General features: G+C 39.7%; 1 protein-coding gene across 3 annotated transcripts in view; it reads right to left on the minus strand.

The window, feature by feature from the left end:
• Positions 1 to 19,404, minus strand: part of NUP210 (nucleoporin 210) — a 2,490,054-nt gene that overhangs the window by 947,662 nt on the left and 1,522,988 nt on the right. For all 3 annotated transcript variants that reach the window (XM_044078102.1, XM_044078101.1, XR_006365597.1), the window contains 2 exons: positions 3,028 to 3,090; positions 2,521 to 2,700 (listed from right to left, as the gene is read on the minus strand). In XM_044078102.1, coding sequence (XP_043934037.1) covers positions 2,521 to 2,700; positions 3,028 to 3,090 — 243 coding nt within the window. The remainder of the gene's footprint in view (positions 1 to 2,520; positions 2,701 to 3,027; positions 3,091 to 19,404) is intronic.

Raw genomic sequence — 19,404 nt, forward strand, 5'->3', positions numbered from 1 at the left:
TTGTCCACGGCAATGAAAAAAGCTCTCTCCACTACCTCAAAGACAAAAGACATGAAGAAGCAAGGACTGCACTGGCAGCAGCAGAGGACAACAGCCCAGAGTATTACCATGACTCTGCCTTGAAGCTAAGGTCGGGGCCAAGATGTTCAATGTCAAGGTTCTGACAGGAAGGAATGGCTGTGAGGGCATCAAAGTTGAACCCAACCTCCCCCCCCCCTTCACTGCTGAGATCCCTCTAGCTCCAATTGAATCAGTGCTGACTGGATCACAGATGTCAACATAGTTGAAGACCAGGCCTTCGGATCCGACCTAGACATACTCACAGCTCTCAGGTCAGACAGCTCCAAAACCAAAGGTCAGCTAGGACTAGGAGTCAACAGGTGGGTTGCAGCTGGTGGCAGGTTCATAAGTCTGCTGGGAAATGGAACCAGTAAAACAATCAAATGAATCTAAACCTTGATAAATTTCCTCATCATCCTATCCACATCTGCTTAAGTTAGGCTCCTAGATGACCTGAGAGATGACTAGGTAGGATGTGGCCTGGAATTGCTTTGATGGGTCTCCTCTAGGAATGGAAAATGACCCCGAGAGGATATCAGCTCTGGGGTGAAAGTGGAGAAGTGATAACTTGGAGATTTTGATGAACAGCTAGGTGGGTCAGAAGACCTGGAGACCTTTGCAGGTGGATCCAAACCCAAAACAGAGGAGGAAGATTGATCAAAAGATTGTTTCCTAGACTCCTTAACCTTTGTGGATAAACCACCCTTAGTCTTCTCGGAAGGCCTTTTGAAAGGAGGGGACGCTCCAGAAGAAGAAGCAGAAGATGAAGAAGGTAATAAACCCTTAAGTACTAGTTTGTCACTGCATTCAACCAAAGCCTGATGGTTAAACCCTGAACAAATGTCACACTCAGTATCCACACTGGCTGAGATAGACAATAAATACACTCCTTGTGAGAATCAGAATCTAATTTTATGCCTACAGGAGTTATATTTTTTGAAGTCAGTAGGTTTTTCAGACATGTTGAAGTTACAGAAGAGAAAGAGAAGGGAGAGAAGACTACTAACAATGGTAAAAAAAATAGAGAAGAGTTACCAGCAATGGTAACAAAGAAGTACCAGTGATAGGTAACTCTAGTAGCAAAGGAAAACAATGCAAATGGCATTAGGCCTGTAAGAAACAAGGGACAGAAGTAAAACAGCCTCTATGTGTGTGTGTGTGTGTGTGTGTGTGTGTATATATATATATATATATATATATATATATATATATATATATATATATATATATGTATGTATATTGGATCTAGGACCATCTACTGAACGCCCACAACACCAAAACCAAAATGGCCGAACACACTTTAGTGAAAGTGCTTTTCACCGAAAAAGCACCTTCGCTAAAGTCTACAAAAAAATAAAATTAAAACAACAACACAGAACTCAATGTTTACGCAAGTGGGCAAGCTCCCCTGCACACCCCACATCCCCTACTTTTATATTCTCATTCCGAGATCGCACTGCAGTGGGGAAAAGGGAATATTCCCTTATCCCTACTGTGCCGCAATCTCACCAACATCCATTTCCCCATATTTTTCTCTTTTTTTAGCACTTTTGCGAAAGTGTGCTTGGCGTTTCACTTTCGGTAAAACAGTCGCTCGGTAGACAGTATGGCTCCTAAATATATATATATATATATATATATATATATAGATATATATAGATATATATATATATATATATATATATATATATATATATATATATATACACACACACACACACACACACACACACACACACACACACACATATACATACACACACACACACACACACACACACACACACACACACACACACACACACACACACACACACACACACACAAAACAACTAAGAGAAAGAGGCAGCAGGAACAAAAAGAATAGGTTAGAATATCAATAAAATATATAAAGGAGCACTTATCCTATCCACTACACCCAAGCTGTAGTTGACCACATTAATTCGGTGAAGCAGCAAATGAGATCTGAGGCAGTTATGGCTAAACATGAGTATTAAGCTTGATCTACTGAACCAAGTCTTTGGAACTGGCTGAAGTCAGATACAAGGCTAGATCCATGACCCATCTGTTGAGGAATGGGCAAAAAAGACATTAGATTATGATTTTTCAGAAAATGCTCCGGAATGTAAGGAGTTAAGGCAAGTATTTAAAAAAACCTTGACTGTGTGTGCTACCTCAGTAATATTAAAAGGTACAGTGTTATATATTGGACTCAGAATTAACTTTTGACTCTGTTGTGATATTGCAATCGAAGTACAACTATTAGTATTTAAAATGGACGAACAAAAGTGTACATTAATGTACATTTTTTTCAAATATAGCAAGGAAATTCAAATAAGCTTTCACTACTATACTGTTTGTCATCCTTAAGAATCAAAGACACTTCAGTGTGAAAGCAGATTAAAAATATCACTCTTTCTAAACTCTCATCAGTTAAGCTTTCATTTCAAGGAGATTTACCTGGGATATCACAACCAGCTTTCCAGTTTCTATATCAACAGCCTGGACCACTCCTTTTATGGTCCCATTTCCAACAGCAAGGCCTTTAACCTGTCCAGCACTGTTCACTGATGCAACGTTCTCATCACTGATTGTGAAAATGATGTTAGACTGTGGTTGTGGCCCACCTTCTGAGGTTATCTGAATGTTACAGGAAAATATTTTTAGTTAGAGAAGTATATACATCACAGTTTGCTGAAGTACGCAATCTTTCAAAACTGAGGGCCAACAAAAATAAACATGGAGTAAACTCAATTTAAGTGGCTGCTCAGACAAAGTAAGAAAAAAAATAAAACATATCCATATGTTTGTTATGCAGAATGCATTTTATCTTCTATTTAAAATTTGTCAAACAAATTAGCTTTCAAATGCAGAAAATTCATGCCACTACAAACTGAGAATATATTATATAAACAGTTCTCAGCTGAGAAACATATGAAAAGATCAGAAGGGGGCCATTTTCCTTACCTGCATCATGGCACCAATTATCAGTGTAACCTTCCTAGGAATTAAACGAAATGGTGGAAAAACCTACATGGAAAAAAGGGCAGACATTTGTTTATGAGCAACAAACAATTTCCTTTCACCAAATAATCAAAGGCACCAAACTGGTGAATAAAACCATGGTATGAACATACAATATTTCTGGGATATGATGGATCACCCAGTGCACATGACATGAAAAGCCTTTCAGAACTGCAAACACGAAAACAAATCACACATTCATTACAGACACTGGCATTTCATTCATTACAAGAAAAAAAATAGAACCTTGAATCACAAATGTAAAGAGACAACAAGTCTACCTAGTAGTTATGGGTTAATGTCTTCTGCAAGTGTCCATTTTTTCCTAACAAAATTTTCTTTGCTATATTAATTTTGCTGCATCATGCCCTAGAATTATTATCACTACCGCTAATAAGTTATTTTCCTGGGTGTTAGGCTGTTCGCCAGCTAAAACTATATATCACTAAGCAGCTAATGAAAATCAATACTAACACTAGGCTGAATGAAGGCAGTGCGAAACAGGGTTCGGAAAATTATTTAAACTGTAAAAACACTGGCCAAGAAGGAAGGCATTCAGTGTGAATGCTCAAAACATATAGGCCTCTTGCACAGGGTGGTGTTCCAGAAGCATCAACCAAATAAGATGTTAGTGGCGGTAAAAGGATGCCATCTCTTGCATCAAAATGTCTCTGTGCAGTCCAATACTACAGAAGGAAATGTTGGTGTTCTACTACCACCATAAAATCTGCCTCTGCTTAACATCAGACTATGTTGGTGCTTTACTACCACCATAAAATCTGCCTCTGCTTAACATCAGACTATCAGGCCACAACAGCATCCACATCTTGAATAAGGTTCTTCCCAGCAAACAGATGTAAGAAATTACCTGGTAGTAATGCAAAAAGAAAAGGAAAATTAAATAAGGATGCAGTTGTACAAAGGTGAGGAGAAGTAAAATAATCCCAGAGAGACAAATGGCTTAGCATGGCAAAGAAAACATCTCTTGAAAAGCTTTCTGCTACAGGAAATTACCAAACTCATTTTGCTAATGTCTCTTAAAACTGCTGCATCATTAGAATCCCAAATACTAGAAGGGGAAGAAAAACGGCCATAAAGATGATACCGAGGATAAGAAATAAATGATGTATTGCTACTACTATGCAAAAAGCCCAGAATTTCTGGATAGAAGATACTTAAAAAAGATTAAGAGAGAGATTAGAGGAAAGGAAAATACTTGCACAAGAAAATTTGTTAAAAGCTTTAAATGCAAATTTGCATTAATTAGCACAACAAATTAATGGAAAACATCACACAAACCATATTAAAACATTACACAGACCAAGAAACCTTGGGTCATTTAGAAAAAGAAGAGACCAAAGAAGTGTGAAATTAAGACCACCACCTAGAAATTTTTGAAAGTTATAAAAAAGAAACATGGACATGGGAAAGAAAGAGAACAATGACATAGTGCAATATTTAAACAAAGGAGAAAGTCAAACTAATCAATACAAAAAAGTAGCTTCAGAGCTATCTGAAGGGAAATACAGGTAAAGGCACCCAAATTATGGAAAATTTCACATTACAAAAAATAAGATTACAAACGGGGAACATAGAACAGAAGATCAGTAATAGAGAAGTTAAACAGTAGCTGAAGTTATATAATAAGGAGAAAGTAGAAAAGAGGATTAGTGATGGAAGTTACAGAAACTGAAGTTATGGACTACCTGCAAAGTAAATAGTTTTGTGTAGAAAATCCAACTCTGGTAACATCACAGCCTGATGGAACACCGAGTCCTCAAATTAAGGAAAAACAGGTGGAATGGGAATCATCTGCTCGGTTGCCAGATGAAGATATTCTGGTGCCTTTAGTATGAAGCCAGTGCAGTTCAGTTGGACTTGCACAGCAAGGGAAGGAGCAGAAAATGATGGTAACTCTGATGCAGTCAATGCTGTGGAGTAATACGCCAGTAAGTTCCCATATGAAACAGCAATGGATGACTCAGGATGCAGCTGAAGAGAATGTGTCGCAGAAGATGTTCTGAACTTTCTGTAGAATTCCATCAGGAAACAGAGAAGAAAGAATGTGCTTTCAGGTTAGACAAAAAAAAAAGATCTAATGGAAAAGTTGCTTGATTTAATAGAGATGGATAGACATATTAAGATTGATAAGACCCAAAATGTTAGAAGTCTGATAAAACAAATGAACACAGTAATCGAGAAGATTAACAGAAATTCATTTGATATGACATAAGTAAATAGGATGTATTACTGTGCAGCTAAAGAAATAACCAATAAAGTCTTACCAGATAAATACAGAGCAATAAGGGAAAGAAAGGGAAGACATCAAATGCCATCATGGAGGTACAGAAAAAAAGAAAACTTTAAAAGCAATTAAGACAAGGAGTGTCACTGTTAGAAGAGTACAGAAGAGGGAACAGATAAACAAAAATACTTAGAAAGACAGACGTGATAAAAGCAATGCACAGTATTAGAAAAGAACAGGCTCTATCGTATACTACTGCAAAAAATAAACTAAAGATATCAGCACAGGTAGAAAAACTTAAAAGATATACAGAGAAATATAAAGGAAAAGTACAAAATAATCAATTCATTGATAACCCGAAAAAAGGTTTTATAAAGAATTGGGATACAAAGCAAAAGGAATAGAAACACCCGAAAAAAGGTTTTATAAAGAATTGGGATACAAAGCAAAAGGAATAGAAACACCACCAAAAAAGAAGAAATAGACACATTTTACAGAAATATCTATGAAGACCCTATGGAACATAACAAAAATGATGAATTGATGGAAGAAATACAAGAAACAGTAAGAAGTTCAAATATACAGGATGTGAAATGAGATGAAGCAATGACCAGAGAAACTGAAGCAAAATTAACAAACGCTCCTAAGTGGAAAACCGCAGGCACAGATGCACTACCTAACGTCTGGCTAAAACCATAAACATCTTTACAAAAATCTTTAGTCCTGAGTAAAACTACTGAATATGTGCACCCCAAACAGACACCAACCTGGTTAAGAACAGGAAAAACAACACTCCTCCTTAAGAGTGAACCTGCAAGCTGTCCTAAAAACTATAGTCTAACAACTTGCCTTCCAACGCTGTATAAACTATATACTGGAATGTATAAACTATATACTGGAATTTATGCTGACAGAGTTTATACTCATTTAAAAGAAAACTCAATCATGGCACCAGAACAAAAGGATAACAAAAGAAAGTCATATGGAACAAAGGATCATTTGTTGTTAAAGTCACAATGGAGAAATGTTAAAAGGGGAAAAATACAAGTATTGCATGGATAGATTTAAGAAAAAAATCATTTCACAGCACCCTACATTCATGGATAAAAGAATGCTGACAAATATTTAAGATACACCTACATCGATCAATTACATCACAGTGACCATGAAACAGTGGCAAACAGTTTTGCAGCTAAGTCATGACAAAGGACAAACTATTATCCCAGGGATAAAAATTAAAAGAGGAATATTCCAAGGTGACTCTGTCACGCTGCTCTTTTGTTTTGCCCTTAACCCACTGAACTGCCTACTTCATAGATTAGGTCATGGTTGCAATTTGGTTCCCAGAAAACAATGAAGTGTAAAGACTTCTTTCTGTGGATGATTTTAAACTGTATAATTCAACAGATAAGCTGAAAGCACAACTGGAAGTGGTCAAAGCTTTCTCAGATAAATCAAGAATGTCATGTGGATTGATAAATGTGAAAAAGAAACAATTAAAACAGGAAAACTGTAACACAAAAATAATATCAGTATGGGGCAGGAATGTGATATAAAGGAAATTGAGCAGGAGTGAGTGTATAAATATTTGAGAATTGATGAAGGATTTGCAATAAAACATGAATAAAATGCAAAGAAAAATCAGTAAAGAATATTTCAGAAGACCAAAATAAATACTGAAAACAGTCCTGACATCTAGGAACAAAGTTCAAACTATAAACCAATTTGATCTTCCTGTTCTAATTTACAATTTTGGGGTGGCTGACTGGCCCCAAAAGGTACTACAGCAGTTGGGCAGGAAAACAAGAAAAATGCTTTGTGTTTACAAAATAATATATAAAAATCACTGTATACCAAGATTATATATTCCTTGTACTGAAGGAGGTAAGGGCCTCCTCGAAAGTGATTACATGTATAAATCTGCAATTATAGGACTGTATATATGCTGAATTCATCAGATCCAAACATTGTGAAAGTTTTAAAACATGAGGAGAACAAGTCTAAGATGACTTCCCTGGTTAGTTTAGCAGAAGCATATTGGTATCAACTGGAATGGAAACCAAACCAGAAGAAGACAAAAATCAGGCAGCAACTGAATGCGCCAAAAAAAAAACAAAAGAAAAAATACAAGGGATCAGATGAGGAGACAAGAAATGTGGAAGGCATAAATACACTTACAAGAACAAAAGACTCCTGGAACAAGCTCATGTCGATCAGGATCTTACACAGGAATGGTTACGGAGAGGTGAATTTAAACCAAAAGATGAGAAGTTAACATTATCGACCCAGGACAGTGGAATACGAACACGTTGGTTTACAAAGTCCATTGAACATTTGTGAGAAACAGGCAAATGCAGGTTCTGTAAAACAGAACTGGAAACAGTTGCACATCTGGTTGCTTGGTGTGACACACACTAATGGCACAGGGCCTGTATAATGAAAGGCATAATAATCTGGCAAGACTGCTCCATTGAAGTAGCTAAGAAGCACTGGAAACATGAGCCACAAAGCATTATACAGAATGATGGCGTTCATATCACATGGGCTCCCCCATTACCAACAGCTCAAAAAACAGATGTGAGAAATCCAGATACCGTAATCCTTGAAAAGAAGATAAAAGTAGCATTGATCATTGAAATTGCTGCACCCAATGATTACAGTGTCTTATGTACAGATAGACATGAAGTCATAAAATACCAGGAATTGCAGACAGAAATGGAAGCAATGTGGAAGGATAAACATTTAATTCTAATAGATGTATGAGCAATGGGTTTCATAAAAAGAATTTACAATCTTATTTAGATATGTTGCCGATACATGTAACTCCTTATGAACTGCAGGAGGAGTCAGTTCTGGACAGATTGTGGGTGCTGTGAAGAGCACTTCTGGCTAACATCAAAGACTGAAATAATATTAATTTCACAAACTTTGACCATAGTTTGACCTAAGAATGTATCCCATTCCAGTCATGGTAACAAAAACACAAAAGACTGGGAGAAATTAAACTGCTAGAAAATAATATACAAAATCTGAATTATTGTAACCTATTTTTTCCTTGGGGGTAAGTAGTTTAAGTTTCATAGTAATCTGAATTGTCAGTTCAGTGTTCCCCCTTTCCACCACCAAAATACCATATGACTTAATTTAGCACTCTGTAAGAGATACATTTAACAATTTTGCTACAGATTCCCATTTTCCCTCCACAATAAATGCTATGTTTCTGGGACCACGACTCAATCTGGACCTTTACGGGTGTTCAACACTCAAATGTACAGAGGAATAGCAGTAAATATAACCTGGGAGTCTACCACTGAAGCAAATAAATGGATTGTACATTTCTCTTCATATGCTGTGGTCAGTATCAAGTTACGCTGTGCAATTGGCATCTTCATCTCTTCCCTGTGATAAGGGTAGTGAATTATCACAAATCACTCCTCACCGGTGGTTAAGTAATACTAATAATCTCAGATAAAAAAGACAGAATTTACTAATCATGCCCCCAAATCCCTAGGTTGGCTTTTTTTCAGTGTCAATTTTACTGCAACATTTGGCCTACCTGTGTTAGACTGCAATACAACCAATGCATCAAGAGAATCAAAAAAACAAATTTCACTCTTACACTGAGAAAGCTACAATGAGCAGGTTTTAATCCAGCAGACAATGTGGGCACTATATTTTGTGAAACAAAGTGCAATCCCAGAATGATAGCTGTACACACCTACATCAGCAAACATTCTCAATATAATGGTCAATGCCTTGTGAATAAAGTCCTAAGCACAACAAACTGTAGTCCCTATTTTAACAAAAACTACATCCTTATTACAAATGAACTCTCTCACACACACACACACACACACATATATATATATATATATATATATATATATATATATATACATATACATACACCCACACATATACACTTTTAAAAAGGTTCACATATACATATAAATATATCTATATCCAACCACATTATCCACTCATAGATACATATGTACAACACATGCACTCACAGATATATTTTTACATGACACACTTAATAACAGAAAAACAACATATGAAATCTTGACAGGCTATAACTAACCTACCCTCATCATCATCTTCTTTCGGCTGTTCCTGTTACAGGTCGCCACAGCGGATCATCTGTTTCCATTTCTTCCTGTCCTCTGCATCATGCTCTTTCACACCAACTGCCTGCATGTCCTCTCTCACCACATCCATAAACCTTATCTTAGGCCTTCCTCTTTTCCTCTTACCTGGCAGCTCCATTCTTAGCATCCTTTTCTCAATATACCCAGCATCCCTCCTCAGCACATGTCCAAACCAACGCAATCTCGCCTCTCTTGCTTTGTCTCCAAACTGTCCAACCTGAGCTGATCCTCTAATATACTGATTCCTAATCCTGTCCATCCTAGTCACACCCAGTGCAAATCTTAACATCTTTAACTCTGCCACATCTAGCTCTGACTCCTGCCTTTTTGTCATTGCCACCGTCTCCAACCCATATAACATAGCTGGTCTCAACTACCCTCTTGTAGACCTTCCCTTTCACTCTTACTGGTACCATTCTGTCACAAATCACTCCTGACACTCTTCTCCACCCATTCCACCCTGCCAGTACTCTCTTCTTCACCTCTCTTCCACACTCACCATTACTCTGAACTGTTGATCCCAAGTACTTAAACTCATCCACCTTTACCCACTCTACTCCTTGCATCCTCACCATTCCTCTCCCCTCCCTCTCATTTACACACATATATTCTGTTTTAGCCCTGCTGACCTTCATTCCTATCTTCTCTAAAGCATATCTCCACCTCTCCAGGGTCTCCTCAACCTGGTCCCTACTCTCACTACATATCACAATGTCTTCTGCAAACATCATAGTCCACAGGGCCTCCTGTCTGATCTCATCTGTCAACCTGTCCATCACCACTGCAAATAAGAAAGAGCTCAGAGCTGATCTTTGATGTAATCCCACCTCCACCTTAAACATATCTGTCACTCCCACCACAGTCCTCCCTATCCTTAGAACTTCAAATCAAGTCCAGTCCCAAATCCCAAAACATTCTCTCTACATTATCCCAAAACAAAGACCAGTTTTTACAAAAGCACTTAATATGTTATGCTGGATAGCAATTTTAAATAGGAAAAAAGTTCAACAGGGTGAGACCTATGTCAAGAAACAGGGCCACTTAGTAAGTTAAGTTGCCAGTAAGAAAAGCATCCCATAATTTGACAAATGAGAGGAAATTTGCTTCACAGCTACACTGCACATTTTCAGGTGTGTCTCACTCAAGAGAATCCTTACTATCTGGAATATCCCTACCATAAAATAGTGCTTGCTCAATAATATATCACTAGCACTTTTTCTTCAAGTACACTCCCTTTGTTCTTTCATAACAATACCAACAATGGAATTCCTTATAGAATATTTAGTTCTACTTCCTTAGATCTTTTCAGGACTTAAGAAAAAAAAAAAAAAAAGTGTCCCTAAAGGCTATGGAAACTATCGGCCAGATTCCAAAAGAGTTACTTTCAATCCAAGTCTGCCCTGATTGCGAAAGACTTGATCTCAGTTTAAGTGTCTTACTTTGGTGTAAGGCCTATATATAAACAAGCTAACATTGGGGGCCAGATTCCAAAAGACTTGCTCTCAGCCTGCTCTTAGTGTAAGTGGTCACTTACACAGAGCAACTTTTAGAATCAGGTCATATTTCTCTTTACTAAAGAAGTGGGTGCTGAACTCTGTGAAAATGTTTTCAAATATCTGTAGTTACAGAAGGTACCTACATTACCAATCTATTTTTTTTCAGGTTGTCTCAGTCAGAAATTTGCTGTTCAAAATGAACATCAAGTAATAATAGTGGGAAAGAAGCTGTTATGAAATCAGCAGACTTACGGAAAGCTTTGCCAGACACTCATACAAAGTAGTTTTAATGACTTCGCTTTCACCTCAAGGACTTGAGAAATAAAAAAATGTTGAATTAAACTGTAACTTCTGTGAAACAATAAAAACAAAATACATTCATAATGCATCAGCACATACATTCACATTGCATCAGCTGATTTATAGCAGTGGTACTTCTGATGGGCCAATGACTGGGCTAAACCCTAGTAACAAACCCAATAAGCGGAAGAGGCAGTATTACAGTCACAGAAGTAGGGTGTGTCCTGAAGTACATACACAGCAAAGGCAAAGAAGTCCAACTCCAAGAGTCACAGTCAACCTCATAATACTTGCTGAATGTATGCAAAGATGATTAAGTGGCCACAGTGCAAATATTGCACAAAAAAATTACTGGGGCAAACTCTGGAAATATCCATGTCTGTAGTACAGAAGCTTTCAACTACAACATTGCCACTAGGTATAGGGCAGCCACTGGAAAACAATAATGCAGATGGCAGTCCACCTGAAGGGATAGGGATAGTGTGTCAGTCCTTCTCCCCCAGAGCCAAAGTAAGAGTTGTACAGTCTTTCGAAATGTATGTCCCCCCTTCAAGTAAAGCCGGAGATGACCACCTACATATCCAGGGTATAAAGGTTCAACTCTGTGTGCTTTGCAGATAAAAATGGCTATGAAAACTGTATGAAATGTGAACACCATCATCTACAAGGTTTCTACAGTTTTCTACTATTTCAAGAGCTTTTAAAATGTTGCCCATCAGCAGTGTACAGTTTTTTCTTTTACTATCACAAATGCCCGAACGCTGCATTTCCTGCTACTAAAGGCAAGGAAATTTTTGTCATTTTTACTGTACTATTCATATGTAATGTTAGGTGTTGTTTGAGGGGAGGTAAGTATCAGCACTATTACTGCCCTACCCCTAAGAATAAAGCCAAATCCCATATCCGAAAACACAAACTTCACATTAACCAAAAAAACAAAAAATGTACAGTTGTGTAAGATGTTCGAATTCCTCTCTGCTGCAGTAGCCTTTAGATTACATGGATTGTGTAATTTTCTTTCTTTGGCACTAAAAACATCCGTGAATAAAAACCCTTTTCCCACCTGGGAAGGGGGAACTGGTTCTATCACTCGCTAGGACAGCATGTAATGAAGGGCAGGTGGAAACAAAACGGTCCGGTCTGGATGATGAGGAATTTGCCCCTTGAAAGAACAAATTTCCTCCCATTGCTATCTGTAACCTTGATGAATGATCTTCAGAACCCATTTGTCTAAAGCTATCTGCTGCCAAACAGAAAAGACGAGATTCAGACTTTCTGGAAGAAAAAGGGGCTGCCAGGGTGGGAGGAGCTGATCAAAGTCTCTTAAATTGTTATTCTGACTTACTGGACTATCCTTGTTGCTGGGGAGTTTACAGAATTCTTCTTGGAATCCCCATGCCATATCTTCTTAAACATCTGCTCAGCTACATTTTGTTGAGACTGTTTTGTTTATTTACAAAATTGGATGAGGAGACAGAGAATCCCTTGGAAAACTTTGGAAAAAGAGGGCTGGAAAATATTAAGAAATTCCCTAGATCAGCTTACCCCTTTCATCACACTTTTTGATCACCTATGCAGCAGAGGAAGCAAACATTAAATCTCTATTCAAAGAAGAATTTAAAATCTCACTTTAGCATCGCCTGGGAGGTTCAGAGAATGCAGCCATGGAAACTTCCTCAAGAAGAAATATCAACATAGTTATAACCACACTGTATACAATGAGTATTAACTTGAATAACAGAAGAAATTAAATTTAAAGCAGATCTTTCCCTCACAAGAAGAAACTGCAGACAAAACATTCCTCATACTTTCACAATTAGTCAAGACAAACCTTTTACATATAGATTCATACTAGACTAACTGCCCTTGTGGGCCATTTTAAGTCTAGTCAATTACCCCAAGTGAGAATCAAACCCTGCACTTTGTGTCTGTAATGAGCCTGACAATTCAAAATTCTGAAAATTGAAGTTGCAGAAGCATACACTTTTCCCCCATACTTACCAATAGTCTTCCCATCCTTGTCAGAAATATTAGGACTGGAACTGAGTGTTCAGCAGCAGAAGGATCAACTGAAGCTACAGCTGCTGGATACATTTTTGGGAAGAATGCACAAAAACTGAAGGAAAAAAAAGAGGGGCTTTATACAACCTATCTGTATTTTTGAGGAAGCTGGCTGACTGTCAGGAAAATTGCTGGCGATAACACACACATGCTCCAAAGCTGACAGAACAGGACGAATGGGTACAGGTTCAGGAAATTCCTTCTGTAACAGCTCAGAATATTTCTCAGGGACTGAGAAACCTCAGTGTTCTCCCACTGAAAACACTAGCACATTCTAGAAATAGTCTCAAAGAAAGACAAAGAAAAAGAGACCCCCCCCTCCCCAAGAAAAGAGTCAGAAACTGAGCTCCCCTCAGAGTCTGAATCAGAAGTCTGAGGATAAAACTCTGCCCCTTCATCCTTCTGTTCAGATTCAGAATCTTGAATCATTTCAGGAAAGGAGATATCCCTCTTTCTTCTACCAGAAACTACTTTACAAGAAGGATCAATAGCCTGAATCAAACCCTGAGCCAGACCCAATAAACTACTCCTGTTTATAGAAATCTGAGGTGGAGATGCATGTTTACTTTTCAGTTTCTTTTTGACAGGAAAAATGGGACCAACAGCGCTATTAATGGCAGCAGTTTCTCCAGAGTTGGGCACAACATTCTAACAAAACACAGAAGCCTTCCCTGTTCCCTCTTGCAGGACTAACAAGAGTGGCTCTCCCTTGCTCACTGAGGGGACAGCCACACATGATGTGGCTAACCCCTGCTCCATACTGGCTGCAGGTTGCTACATCAAAGGTTATCTGGGGTAAAAGACGAGTGGTCCGAGGTATAACCACTGGCCACAGCAGAGTCACCCACCTGTGGCTGAGGCAAACTGCAAGCCTGCCATTATGGCAAAGGCTGTTTGCTTAACTTTTTCTTTTTATGGCAGGAAAACTGAACTTGGAACAAACAGATTCTTCCATGGTCAAGCCAAAATGGTGCCTCTTTCCCTGCGTAAAACAAGCAGCAAATGCCAGTAAAAACAAAAACTCTTTACAAGTCACTTTTTTCACAAACATAGTAAAAGAGCACTGTAAAACACATTGCCAACCACAGTACAGTACAGTACAGTCTTGTGACAGTCTGGTGTAATGCAAACTCCTGAATTTAAAATAACTTCCCAAAGAGGAAAGTATCAACAATAAACAAAATTATTAAATGGAAGTGTTTTTTCCCCAGTGAGAACATATATGCCCAGCAAAGTAATAGCACAAGCAGACTGTCAGTCCTTCAAAACTTAAGAACCGTACGTGTACACTCTTCGTCGGCAATAAAGCCCTGAAGGGCTTGGCACCCACAGTTGTCTTTTAGTCAGCTCATCTTGAGATGCCTGACAGTTTGGGTATGTGGAAGGTGCACTGAAGCTTCGGAAGCTGGCCAGCTGTTATATCCTTAGCAGTATGAAACCCATATAGTTAAAGCTACTGCAACAGTGATCAATATGATGAACACTAAGAAATCACCACCAAGCTTATCTCCCAATCATAACTCTAACCACTACTAAGAGGAAGGTGGGTGGGTATGGCTACTGCAGCAGTGAGGAACTTGAACATATACTGTTATGTGTAAGTGCAACTTACAGAACTGAACTATGCTCATAACTTTCACTGCTGCAGAATCCTTTACCACCAGGGAGAAGGAAAGATATGGTTCCAGGAGCCCCGGATGTTGGTCCTAACAGTCCTGTATCTTCACAAAAGAATCCAGAATGTAATACCTTTACCAGTATTATAGAGAGGACCATGTAAGCTCTAAAGTACAGTTGTGTACACCTACCATAAATGTAGATGTTCGAGTGTCTTCACTGTTGCAGTCATGACTGTAGGGTTCTCCCCTGCCAGCAGGCAGCCCTCGGTCGGCCAGAATCCCAAAGTCTGGGTCCGGCGTCGGCTGTTCAGCCATGCTACCTGACGTCAGAGCGCCAGGAGTACAAAGCTGACAGCTGACGCCATCTTCTCCAGTTTTTCTTGCCCCAGATGTCAGGAGTCCCAAAATGAAAAAGGTCCCAAAACCTTTGCAAATACACCTCAGAAGAATGGTGAAAAGTAAAAATAAGAGGGGACAGGAGGGAGGGAAACCCAGACTGCAACAGTGAAGACACTCGAACATCTACATTTATGGTAGGTGTACACAACTGTACTATGTTCATCGTGTTTCACTGTTGCAGTCATGACTGTAGGGTAGAATCCCAAAGCTGAAAGAAAGGGAGGTGGTCATAAAGAAGGAGGGGCGACTAAAAGGACCTGCAAGACTGCAGAGGCAAAGCCTGCCCTAGACTTAGAGTAGAGAGGTAGATTGTAGTGCTTAGAAAAAGTATGCACTGAACTCCAAGTTGCAGCTTCCAAAATGTCCTTGGTAGGAACTCCCCTGAGGAAGGCCGCAGAAGTGGCAGCAGCTCTGGTGGAATGAGTCCGTATACTTCCTGGGATTTGCTTTCCATGGTGTGAATAACAAAATCTGATTCCATGAGCAATCCATTTAGAAATGGTCTGTTTTGAAATAGCTTTACCTTGGGAACTTGAAGCATAAGAAACAAACAATTGTTCTGATTTTCTGATGTCCTTGGTTCTGTCCAGGTAAAAACGTAGTTGTCTGTGTACATCCAAGGAATGTAAGATCCTTGCCCCTTTATTTTGAGGAGTGGGGAAAAAGGTTGGCAAGTGGATTGTTTGATTTAAAGCCACTTTGGAAACCACCTTAGGCATGAAGGTAGGATTAGTCCTCAAAGATACTCTGTCTTGATGAAAAATAATATAAGGTTCCACAGCCATAAGAGCTTGTAACTCTGAAACTCTCCTGGCAGAGGTTAGGGCTAACAAGATTGCTGTTTTCCAAGATAAAAACTTGATATCAGAAGAGGCAGCAGGCTCAAAAGGAGGCAAGGTTAGTTTTTCCAGAAAATAGTTGAGATCCCAAGCAGGAATGGGAGGAGATCTAGGAGGTCTTAAGTTCTTAGCTCCTCTGAGAAACTGTCTCATGAGCTGGTGGGAAAAGATGGGAGGGTCTGTATTGTAATGAGCAGAAATAGCAGAGGCATGTATCTTAATGGAAGAGAAAGAGAGACCCTTATGTAAGAGATCTGTCAAGTAAAGTAAAATTAAGGTAATGTTAGGAAGAAGAGGATCAGAATCCTGAGCCTGCATCCAGGAACAAAATCTTTTCCATTTTCCTGCATAAGATTTTCTAGTGCTAGGACGTCTGGCTTCTAAAATGACATCCATAACCTGCTTGGGTAGGAAAGAAGAAATCAAAGGCCCTGGATTAACCAGGCCGCCAGGCTGAGAGTTCTGACATGAGAGTGTAGAACCTGACCCTGATGCTGGGACAGAAGGTTCGAGACTGAGGTAAAACCCAAGGGGCTCCAGACATAGGTTTTTTAGAGTAGGATACCAAAACTGCCGAGGCCAATTTGGAGCCAGCAAGATTATCATCTTGGGCTTGTCCTGTTTTATCTTCAATAAGATCCGTGGAAGAAGAGGAAGAGGTGGAAAGGCATATCCCGAGAGGTTCCTCCAACTGAATGACAGGGCATCCACTTTCCAAGCTTCTCTGCGGAAAGTCCTGGTGCAAAAATTCTGTAGCTGATGATTGAGATGGGATGCAAAGAGGTCTATGTGAGGACATCCCCAGACTGCTGTTATCATCCTGAATATTTTGGTGTCCAGCATCCACTCGTGTGGATCCGAAAGGTTTCTGCTCAGACTGTCTGCCAGGAAGTTTTGTTTCCCTGGTAGAAACTGAGCTTGAAGATCCAGATTGCAAGCTAGAGCTGTGTTCCATAGATCCATGGCTAGTCTGCAAAGGGGTAGGAATGAGATCCCCCTTGCTTGTTTATGTACCACATAACTGTGGTGTTGTCTGTCCGTATTAGTAGTTGTCCTGGTTGTAAAAGAATCCTGAAGGCCAATAGAGCTTTCTGAACGGCTAACATTTCCTTTAAATTGATATGCAGGTGCTTCTGATCCTTTGTCCAAAGGCCCTGCAGACAGTTGCCCTGAAAATGGGCTCCCCAAGCATAATCCGAGGTGTCCGTGGTTAGAATCTGAGTGGCAGGAGGCAGACGGAAGGGCTTCCCTTTGTTTAGAGCACATGCCCTGGACCACCAAAGAAATTCCTTTTGAAGGCAAGGAAGGACGGAGATCAGTATGTCTAAACTGTGGCAATGCTGAGACCATACACTTTTTAGGTGCCACTGTATTTTCCTCATGTGTAGTCTTGCATATGGTACGAGAAGGATGCAGGAGGCCATGTAACCCAAAGCCTGCAGGAATTTCCTTGCAGATAGCCGAGTTAAAGTTGTCAAGGTTTTGAAAGTTGAAGCCAGCTGTAATTGTGATGTCAGAAATGCCATCTGGGTTGTGGTGTTTAGAAGAGCACCCAGAAAAGTTATCTGTTGTGATGGTGTCAAATTGGACTTTTTTATGTTTACAGAGAATCCCAGGAATTTGAGGAGGTTCTGTACAAAGTCTAGATGCTGGAGTAAGACATCCTTGCTGTCTGCCTGAATTAGACAATCGTCCAGATAAGGGTAAATTTGAATTCCCTTGAGTCTGCAGTAAGCTACTACTGGAGCCAGGCATTTGGTGAAGACCCTGGGCGCAGTAGACAATCCAAAGGGCAGCGCAGAGAATTGAAAGTGCCTCGATCCGGCTATGAACCTGAGGTATTTTCTGCGATCCTGCCTGATGGGAATGTGTAAATATGCCTCCTTTAAATCCAAAGTTACCATCCATGCGTTTTTGGACAGCATTGGAAGTAGCTGCTGTAGAGTAAGCATCTTGAATTTTGGAATCTCTAGAAAGGTGTTCAAGACCGACAGATCCAGAATGGGTCTCCATGAGTTTTGTTTCCTTGGGACTAGAAAGAGCCTTGAATAAAACCCTTTTCCCCTCTCTGAAAGAGGAACCAGTTCTATGGCATTCATAGCCAAAAGAGCTTCCACCTGGTTTAAGGCCTCCATCCATTGATGTTTTGGAAGGTCTGGCCATCCACTTGGCCTTGGCAAGGTATGAAAATGGAATTTGTAACCTCTTAAAACCACATCCAAAACCCATTTGTCTTGGATTATTTGAGTCCAATTTTGATAAAAAAGAGAGAGTTTTCCTCCGAGAGGGGCTTCCAGGTAAGAAATTCCTGTAGCCCCACCGAGGGAGTCATTGAGTGTGTTTCCTTTGAGATTGTGACCTGTCCTCTCCTCCCCTAGGGGTGGAAGCAGTCCACTGTCTTGATCTATAAGCAGCTTGTGATTGAGGCCTCCCTCTGGAACGTCTATATCTACCCCTCTGAGGCCTGTCTGAAGTGGGAAAGGACCCATTTTTCGAAGGCCAATTCCTGCTAAATCTTGGAGGCTGTACTTGTAAGAAATCTTTAACTGTTTGCATTGATTTCGCCTTGTCCTCCATCTTTTTAATCACCTCTTCAGCTTTTGATCCAAACAACACATTAGGCTGAACAGGAGCATCCAAAAGTTTTGCCTTTACCTGTTCAGGTAAATTTTGTTCCTTTAGCCGTGCATGCCTCCTAATGACTGTGCCAGAGGCCGCAGCCCTACAAGAAGCCTCCAAGGCATCAAATCCACAGTGTAAACCATGTTTCCCAACCTGTTCAGTGGCATGCAATAAATCATGTAATTCCTTATCCTCTGCACAGGCAGAATTGGAAGTAAGCTTTTGTTTTAAGAAAGACAATAGAAATTGCTGGTATTTAAACATATGAAACTGACAGTTTAAAGCCCTAATGGACAAAGTCGCAGAAGTGTACACTTTTTTGCCCCATCTTTCTAAGGATCGAGAATCCTTTTCAGTACGAGTAGGATTTTTGGCAGAAGCGGCCTTAGCTCCCTTAGGACCCTGGGAAATGGTTTCAGGGTCAGCAGAAGGGTTCTTGTATAAGAACTGATGGGAATCAGGAACCCTGTAATATCTATCAGGTTTCACAGGAGCAGGAGGAAAAGAGTCAGGGGTTAAGTTAGCCTCCGAAAAGGCATCATCCACAATATCCAGAACAGGAGGGATAGCCAGGGGTCTATGTTGGGG

Source organism: Protopterus annectens, chromosome 7.part0, assembly GCF_019279795.1.
Source record: "Protopterus annectens isolate FY-2018-M chromosome 7.part0, PAN1.0, whole genome shotgun sequence".
Lineage (NCBI taxonomy): Eukaryota > Metazoa > Chordata > Ceratodontiformes > Protopteridae > Protopterus > Protopterus annectens.